Source organism: Patella vulgata, chromosome 7 (assembly GCF_932274485.2).
Source record: "Patella vulgata chromosome 7, xgPatVulg1.2, whole genome shotgun sequence".
NCBI lineage: Eukaryota > Metazoa > Mollusca > Gastropoda > Patellidae > Patella > Patella vulgata.
Window position 1 is genome coordinate 44,373,169 of NC_065885.2, and position 10,019 is coordinate 44,383,187.

Below are 10,019 nucleotides of genomic sequence, written 5' to 3' on the forward strand. Positions count from 1 at the left end.
CACATCATAATTACATCATAATTAGCCAATATAACAATTGATGGCTGTGAATCTGAATAAGAAGCAATTCATTCTTTAAAAAATGTCACCAAAATATTCAAATCTATGTGTAATAAAAATGGGAACAGCCAATATTTCATATTTAATTGTGGTATTCAAATTTATGTCAGTGATATTTCTATAAAATTACGTGTTTTCGTAATATGATAGAATGAAAGCTTGCCGATCCGTATCGACTTGTAAAAAGACATAGCTTCCTGCAGCGTATGGCGTACGTGACTCACTGCACATAGCTTTATCGTAAGAGAGAGAGAGAGGGAGAGAGAGAAAAATGGGGTTTAACGTCCACTCGACACAAAATAGGTCATTTCGGGACTAACATATGGTTTAATTTTATTTAAATAATTCGCTTGCGCGTAGGGGTCTTTAGCAGTGGGACGAAACCGGAGGTCCCGGAGAAAACCCACGAGGTTGGACAGGCGACCGTACTCCTTGTCTTTATCCTAAGCGATTTTTGCACGGCAATTGAGATCGCGGCGAAATGCCACTGCAAATGGGAATTTCTATATGGAGTCTTAAAAGACGTAAAAGATATTGCAGACTAAATGACTGTCTATTGATTTGGGGTGTTTTGTACTCTTACGAAATGTGACATCTAGCTTATCCATGCTGTCGGTTGGTACATGCTGTGATTAAAATGTAAAAGTCAGTGTAGAAACCACAAGTTTAACACTTAGATTAAAATTATAATCACTCTTATTGGATTGATGAATAGTCCGATAAAGGGAAAGCAATGACTTCTGTTTGAGATTGGATTGATGAACTGTCCGAAAAAGGATAAGTCAGCCAATCAAGACAGATTAAGTAGTTAATCAAAGTAGGTGTAAGACGGTATAACACGATAAATACGTTGATCACTTAATTACCTAATCAATCCAGCCTATTATCAACGATAATCGGGTTGAGTTGTAGCTGTACACTCAGTAGACTACATGTATATTAATTTTGGAATTTTGAATATTATTCACCATGTCTTGATGTCCGACTGGGCATATTCAAGGTCGGACAAGTTTGGGCGTTTGGAAATAGCGTCGGACAAGTCCGGAATATACAGGCGAAATCCCATCACTGGTCTGGTTGGATGGGGTTTGAGAGAATGAATTATTATAATGCATGTATCCTTTGTATCAGAGCTTAATATAAAACTTTAATCAAGAAACTTGTATTTGTTTTTCCCGTAAGTGATACTAATTAAGATGCAGTATAATCAATCACAACTTGAACCAGTTAAAGAATTACAAATGCGACCAGAGACAATACTAGACAATCAAGGGCTGTTCTAAAATATGTAGTAAGAAACGGAAATATGCCATGCTTTGTGCTATGAGAAAAATTTTGCCCAGACAGTGGCGCTGTCGTCTCTACTTAAAGATACATTATGGGAGATATTTATAGAGAGTTGGCCATTCTTGCTATAACAGTTCAAAAGTAGATGATGAAAGAAGAATATATTGAAAAATTCAGTCAAATTACTTTATTCTGAACATAGTTATCATCGTTGTAATATTTGCCTAGAAATGGTAGCGAAATGTGTATTCACCTTCGCCGAACGTTTGATTGACAGGCGTTAACTCCACCTACATATCTCGATTATCAAGTAAAGTTTTCAATGGCATACGGAAACGCTTAACAGCGGCCTCGCTAAGTACACTCTATCATTTAGCCTCGATCTAACTGACGTATTTTCATCAGGTTACCCCTTAATCAATTAGTGAAATCCTATTTAAATCCGAGCTGTAGCCGAGCCATCCGTGGGTCTACAGAGTTGATTTTGGTCTTGTTGTTTAAATAAAGATCTAATTTATAATTTCTATAACATCTGAAACCTAAATTAAGACTTGCAATAATCAGATTTAGCTCTTGCATAATGCATGTTTAAGTAGTGTTAAATCTTGAATGATGCCGAGTAATGGCAACATTCAATTCAATCCTATTGGCAGACTTTAATGTGGTTGGTGGTGGAGCATCTCGACTGACCAATACCTGAGCAGCTTTGTAAGAGGGAAATGCTTCTCGAAGCTCCATTACTTCTCGCAGAAGATCCTTTACATAACCTAGAACAAAGATGATATGTTTAAGAATCTAATTGTTATATCCCAAAAGTATTTGCCATTTTGGCTTCGATTTGCTACCATTAAGTACTTCGTGAAATGAAATGAAATGGGGTTTAACGTCCTACTGTTCTGCTCCTATACTGGGCTAATGAAGACGGGCATACGCCATACAGTGTGCTATGAGGGAAATTTTGCCCGGGCAGTGGCACTATCGCCTACTCTTATATCGAATTCCAACTGCCAAGGGATCTTTTACGTGCATTCCAATGTTTACACGGGACCTCGGTTTTTCGTCTCATCCGAAAGACTAGACAGCTGTCCTTGTCAGGCCCTCCGTCCTGCATCACTGACAAGGGGAAACCTCGTCGGAAAATCTGGATGAACTTTCTCGGCCAATACAGGGATCGAACACCCGACCTCCAGGCTAGGGAGCCAGCACCTTACCCACCTAGCCACCGTGGCTCCAAGTACTTCGTAATAGTACTGTATTTCGTAATAGTACTGTATTGTGAATTGTGTCACAGCCTGTGTAGCGTTTTAGTTGGTGTAAATAATAATAAGAACAGACTGACCACAATTTAGACACTATTTAACCTGGTGTAAAAACAACAGAAAACAAACCACCATGATAATGATCTTATTACTTATAAATTGATCTTCCATCAATATTCACTCCAAATTCACACAACTGTAACCATTATTCAAACTAAATATTATTCAAATCGTAGTTTTCATCCAAGTTTAGAATAAGCTTTATTATTTAGAAGAAACCTGACTCCATACCGTAAGAACATGAATCCAATACAGGCTTCAAAGTGTGGTCTCCATGTTTGGCTTTTGGGTAGGCTATCTTCCATTTGGCAGTACCATCCCTTTTAGTAGCCTGTTGTCTAACACAGTTTTCATTGTTATGCATTGCAGCCAATAACAATCTGTAATTATGGCAATTAGCATCCAAATTGTAATACTAATGATATTGTATCAGAATCAGATAAATAAATATTATTTATGCAGACTTTTATATTGATATGTTGAAAACAGGGCATTGTTGTTTGTACTTTAACTTTCATATGACAAACCTTTCAGAAACCTTTCAGGCTAGACAACACTTACCTTGCATTCATGGCATCATAAAAAAAGTGTTGGAATTTGGGTGCAAATTGGCAGACAACTTTGTGGTAAGATTCCAATTTGGATGTCTGCTCGGCTGGGGACAACTTTTGAATATCTTTCATAAAACTTTTTTTCAATAAACACTCTTTTAGTAACTTGTGTGCTTTTGATCCTGTTTGTAAAAAAGAAAATACCCCTGCTTTTATAATGTAAACACTATTATGTTAAAGGGACAATAACACTCTTGCTGGCTTGACAGCTCCAGAAAATAAAAAATAGCCTTATTCTAAGTACTAGAAGTGTTAGTGTCCTACCTGTTGTGTAAATTATCCATTAAATCCAATTTTACTTGTCCAGGGGGTTTAAAAAATATTTTTAAATCGAAGTTTCATTTGAAAAGGTTTACGTTAGACGTTTCAAACCATTATGTTGAATTTTTCAAAAATTTTAAATAAGGTGTGTTAAGATGAAATTTGTATCATCAATTAACTGTAATATTCTAAAATAGTACAATTTGTTGACCAGAATAAAGATTGGGACATATTATTCAGTTACAACAAGAGTGGTATTGAGCCTTTAACAAAGCTTAGGCCTACTGACAAAAACAATTAATATTCTTAGTTGATCATAATACAAAGGATATAATAATGATTACCTGCTTGTCATAAATATAATCATTAATTTTAATGGGCAACAATGACGGTCTAGGTGTTCATGTTGGCATCTTTGATATAGCTCACCATGTCCATCATGAAGATTGGCCACATGATTTGTTATTGACTTCCATTTTGCCTCTACCAAATCACCATCTCCATCACTGCTAGCAGCTGCCCAATACAAATGATTAGATATGGATTGTGCCCATTCTTCAATCTGTTCACAGCCTTTCTTCTTAGATAATAGTATCAGTTTCTTATAAACACCTGAAATTTTTTTTATAAATGACTAAGACATAAAATAGTTTGGTGATTTTCATGCCTGAAAATAACAATTTGTATATAGACTCAATGTCAGGCCATAATAAAGATTTTGAACTTTATGCAGAACATATTATAAATATTGATAACATTGAAAAAGACAAATTTGTACAAGACAAAATGACAGGAATCATGTAAAGAGATTGTGGAGCCTGATTTAATGCTTTAATTTGTGTCTAACAATGTCTGTGACAAGGGCCTTATTTTTCAGGCTTGGTCATTTGGAGACTAAAATGCAGTTAATTTTACACTTGGCTGCTCTGCAATGTTACATTTTGGTTTTAAAGTCATATATTATTATCTACATGTATACACACACTGTGTTTTACAAACGTGACTCATTATTTATTACCTTTAGCAACATGCCACACATCAAACCAATGATTTATATCTGGTTCCATAGTTCTCATGTGCTTTCTCACTGAACAATGTCTGTCTGTAGTTAGGTCTGTTGCTTGAACTCCCTTTCCTTTCAGAGCCTCTAGTCCCCGAATCAAACCCTCTTTCTCCATTGCGTATGAATCATTAACTTCTGTAACCTATTTTTTTTATTATATATAAATATAAACATTGAAAGAAAATGAAATGAAAAGAGAATTTACCGTCCTTTTTACCACTGATAATTTTTAGTTACTGAAGGTGGTGCTAATAGAATTTTAAAAAATCAGTTTTATAAATAGAGCAGACAACTTTGCTGATTGTAGGTGTCCAAAAGGGTCTGACAACCCTCTGTGTTTTATATAATATTAGTGTAATTGTTCAGTAATTCGCTTGTGCGTAGGGGTCTTAAGCAGTGTAAAGAAACCAGATCGACACGAAGAAAGCCCATGAGGTTCGGCAGCTTACACTATTCCATGTCACGTACAAGCTTGGGATCAAATCCATGTCACTTGACTCAATGGCAGATATTATGATCTAAAGCATGCATGTTAGACCACTAAGCTATCTGTTAATTAATTGTTGGTTTCCTTTACCTGTATCAGTTGCACATCTAATACAATTCCACTCTCCAAATCCATAAGAGAATAACTACCATATTTAGCTGTGTGGCCTGGTGAACAACATCTAGCATCCCCTCCAAGTTTTACATTTCTCCCTTTAACTTCTCTTACTGCTGCCATTTGCCAAAGTGACCAAACATTCTTAACAGCTGGTACCAGGTAACAAGACTGAATATGTCTGTATGTTCTGTCTGTAAATGAAGACACATTTATTCTGTTCAACACATTAAGAATGTTTGTGACACTAGCACCTGAAAACAGGATACTTGCAGAAAGTAACAAGTTTCCTAATGGTAACTGATTGTTTGATGGCTGACTACTCCACAGAAATGTGTGCCTTGTTTCACATGTTGCCTCCATAACAACCACATTTTGCTTAAGCACAACTACACACTTATTGTGACATTCTCTGCACACCTCTAGAAGCTCTTTTATATTTGATTCAAAAACAATATATTTCCTTTCTTCAACCTTATCTGTGTTTAAAATATCAGTAATCTTTCTGAAATAAAAACAAAATAGCAAGTTTTTAAAATGAAATCTTATAAACTCTGGCTTGTAGAGCGATTACAGGGTTTTGATGACGATATTTTGACAGTTTCTTTACTACAATACATTCTTAAATTTTGAGGAAAACGCTTCAAAATTTGGATATATGTACTATATATTTTTTAAAATGAAATTGGGTTAATTTCTGCTCAAACTGGGCTTATGAAGACAGTTAATAAAGCATTCAGTATATCTCTTGAATTAATGGCATGTTTTTCATCACTAAATGATTATACATTATGAGCTAAATGAAAAGAATATGTATTGAATATGCATTACAATACATGGGCACCAAATGCTGGGAAAATTTGGGCACACAATTGTACTTTGTAAAAGTTGTATAAAAAAATATTGTGTTCTTGAATGTGTCCAATTTAACAGCGAATTTATTATTATTATGTAACATACTAAGATCCTAACTAAATTTTTGGGCACCAACCACCACCACCCCCCCCCCCCCCCAGTCAAAAATTTCCCCGTACGCCTATGGATTGAGCATATCATTGCAGTCTGAGTTTGAGATGGAAGTTTCTGTAATATTTTATAATTAACATACATTTCATTAAAAACACTATCACTATCATCACTTTCATCATCAGTAGTATATGGAAACCAATCCTCATTCTGCTTATCATTCAATTCATCATCTGTAGTGTATTCATCCTCACTGGCAGTAGAAGAAGAAACTTGAGAAACAATTTCTTGTACCACAACAGGATTCTGGGGTAACTCGTCTGTTTGGGTTGCAGCATCAGCATACTTAATAAATGAGGAGGATGTCTGACAACCTTGACTGACCACACCTCTTAAAGTTTGGGTGGATTTCACATAGGTCTGGAATAATAAATAAATTCAAAATTAAGACTAACAAATTAAAGTATTACATTGTTGAGAAAATTAAATCTGCCCAATTTTCCCCACACAAGTTTCTTAATTCAATGCTATAGTATAGTGTCTTGATAAAAATTTCTGTTGACCTATATACCCACAGATAATCAAGTTATGGTGTGTTCCTACACACATGTATGCTGATCATGGATGCTGATCACGCCTGTTTCAGTTTATCTCAATACAGACTTCCAAAATTTATTACATCCATTTTCTTATTGAAAATTATGGGCAAAAATGTAATAATAATAAAATTTCATAATTTATACCTTTGCAGATCTCTGAAGTACCACATCTGGTGATATTGAAATTGAGCTTGATTGTGGTACCGGTACTTGGTGGTCAATAATATCAGAATTATTTTTACTAGTACTAGTTTCTAATAGTGGAATCAGATCATAACTTGCTCCTGTGTCTTGATTGGCTTTCCTTACTTTCCTCCCATCCTCAAAGTCAAAGTTAGAAAATATGTCTTGGAGAACCTGCCATAAAAAGAAATTAAGCAATATTACAATCTAATAAAAATATTTGTTGAAATTATTCAGAGATTTACACAGCTATAATGTGATATTTTTTTTTCTAATTCTAGTCTTACCTTAAATTTCATAGTAGGCCCTACTAGTAGCCTACCCGAACGAGCAAATATTTAATTTTTAAGCTTCCATCAAGATTACAAAAATATAAAACCGCACTAGGCGACACTGTTGGGTTGGTTTCATATTGGCATTATTTAATTAATATTATTACTTTGGAGATCGACTTGACTTTATTGTGGGTAGGCCTAAATACAAATAAAACAATTTTCGAATTTACCTTATTTGACTAGTCACACCCAAGGAGTTCAAAATAGCTTGTTTACGGTATGCATAATTTATAATCCGAGATTCGATTTCGAAAATCTCAATCGATCAATCAACGAGATGGGCCTGGACTCCTGCCATGGGTACTCATTCATAGGTCATAGGCCAATATTTATGATTGCTTGTCAGTGCTATAATTTCACTTTTAATAGTTAACTTTTTATTTTAATAATAAAAAAACGAACAATAGTTTATACAGTACTAGGCCTATAGGACTAATGAAATGAGTAATTGTTATCATTCTATAAATAGAAATTAAGTCACGCCCACTCTATTTATAGCGAGATGATATTATATAAATATAGGCCTCGTGCGTAAAAAATGTCAACCTACCCTTTGTCTTTCTCTCTTTCTAAAACCACCTCTCGGTGTATCAGGTCCAAGTAACGGCTCTACTCCCAGTGATAATGTCGGGAAACTATCTTTTTTTAGGCGTAAGCCTTTTGCAGTGAAATTAATAGCCTGGAGTAACAACGGGTCTTTCGTGAAACTGTCAGAACTGAAGTGCTTTGAGCAGACGTGAGAATGCTTAGATGGCTCCCAAAGCTTTTTAGAATTAGGCGTATGTGACTGTGAGCGTCTTATCTTAACTATCCATGTGTGGTAGAGATCTTTTTCCTTATCTTTGTCAGGAAATTTGAAAAAACTTTCTCCGCACCCAGTTTTACTGTTGCAATTCACAACAACACAGTGAACCATCTCCAATGTAAACAACGGGATACCGGAACCGGTCAAATGAGCAGAAGGACTAAAATGACGTCACGGCTTTTTTATTGGCGGAAAACTACGACGACTCACGGAGAACGGCGGAAATCGCTAACGTTGAAATTTACCTGTGGCAGGTAATGTTGACATTCGGGATCGTGTTATACTTATGGAAATGATATTTTGACATAATTACTTGCATTATTTAAACGATTTATGAAGCCTTTTCCGGTGACCTTTAAACTAAATAGTAGATTATTCCATAAAACAGGTGCTTGATAACTAAAAGAGCGCTGACCATAAGAGACTAGTTGAACAGTTTTGGGCTTTAAAAGTAGTTGTATAAAGTTCTAAAAGATCTGAGAGGTAAACAGGAGCTAAATTATTTAAACATTTAAAAGTAAGTAATAAAATCTTAAAATCAATTCGATATTTAACAGGTAATCAGTGTAAATTATATAAAACAGGAGTTATGTGGTCACATTTCTTAGTTAAAGTAACAAGTCTAGCCGCAGTATTCTGTACTTTTTGTAATTTATCTATAAGCTTTAAAGGTAAACCAACTAAAAGTGAATTAAAGTTATCTAATCGAGAAGTGACCAGAGAATTAACAAGTGACTTAGTGGCCTCTACAGTTACACATTTACGTATTTTACCTATATTTCTAATATTAAAATAGCATAGCGCCAATATTACGAGCAGAATAAGATGAAAATATATCACAATTACCAATTACAACAGGAGGGTTATCTTGTGCAGATTTACTTAATTGATGCCTTGAGCCTAATAACAAATATTCGGTTTTATCATCATTCAATTTTAGAAAGTTCTTTGACATCCATTTTCTATTTTCACTAATACAGTTCTCAAGTTGCAATTTTGATATATTGAAAGAAGATGGACAATTAGGTGTAATTGAAATATATAATTGAGTATCATCAGCATACAAATGAAAGCTGAGACCATATTTTCTGACAATATCTCCTAATGGTGACGTATAGAGGGTAAATAAAATCAGACCAAGAACAGAACCTTGGGGAACCCCAGATGACAAAACAGATTCAGACGACGATTTGCAATTAACTAAAATACACTGTTTTCTATCCACAAGATAGCTCTCTAAAAGATTTAATGCAGAGCCACAAATACCGAATTTAAATTGAAGTCTACGTAGAAGAATGGAAGGATCCATTAAAATATCATTTGAAACCCGGGTTAAAGCTGTTTCGGTACTGTGAAAATGTTTATAAGCACTTTGAAATGGTTCATACAAACAGTTATCATCTAGATGGGCCTTTATCTGAGAAGCAATACATTTCTCCAATATTTTAGAAATAAAACTTAAGTTAGAGACTGGCCTGTAATTTTTATAAACATTAGGATCCAGTGTAGACTTTTTAATAAAAGGGGTAACATAACCTCGTTTGAAAACGTTGGGAATAGTAGCGGATGATATACAAGAATTAATAATATTGGTAAAAACTGGAATAACTTCGTCTAGACAGTCCTTAAGAACAGAAGTTGGAACAGGATCTAATGAACAAGATTTAGGAGCAGATGATTTAATTAGCTTTAAAACAAAAGATTCACTAACCAAGTTACAATTTTCTAAATAAACAGAATTTTCTAACTTATCAAAATCATGAGCGTTAAAGTCAATAGTTTTATTTAAATCATCAAGTTCAGTTCGTATTTTCTTTATTTTTATTTGAAAGAAATCAGAGAATAAATTTGCAAGTCCTTTGTCATTATCATTGTCCAGGAGGATAGTACGCTCAGCATTATGGTCCAAAAGGGAATTCACAACTTTAT

The 10,019-nt window shown here is 34.6% G+C and overlaps 1 protein-coding gene across 1 annotated transcript; it reads right to left on the reverse strand.

The window, feature by feature from the left end:
• Positions 1-339: 339 nt before the first annotated feature.
• Positions 340-5,533, reverse strand: LOC126827962 (uncharacterized). Its single transcript, XM_056102297.1, has 6 exons — positions 5,179-5,533; positions 4,557-4,743; positions 3,929-4,150; positions 3,228-3,399; positions 2,898-3,046; positions 340-2,114 (listed from the first exon to the last, which is right to left on the reverse strand). Exons 1-6 carry the CDS (start codon positions 5,323-5,325, stop codon positions 1,936-1,938), a joined length of 1,056 nt encoding a protein of 351 aa, XP_055958272.1. The 5' UTR covers positions 5,326-5,533; the 3' UTR covers positions 340-1,935.
• Between the last annotated feature and the right edge of the window lie 4,486 nt (positions 5,534-10,019).

Coding starts and splice junctions, on each gene's coding strand:
- LOC126827962 (XM_056102297.1), bottom strand. CDS start 5,325: ATGGCAGCAGTAAGAGAAGTTAAAGGGAGAAATGTAAAACTTGGAGGG. Junction 4,151..4,556: donor TGTGTGGCATGTTGCTAAAG/GTAATAAATAAT, acceptor AAAAAATTTCAG/GTGTTTATAAGAAACTGATA. Junction 2,115..2,897: donor ATTGGATTCATGTTCTTACG/GTATGGAGTCAG, acceptor TCTTTGTTCTAG/GTTATGTAAAGGATCTTCTG.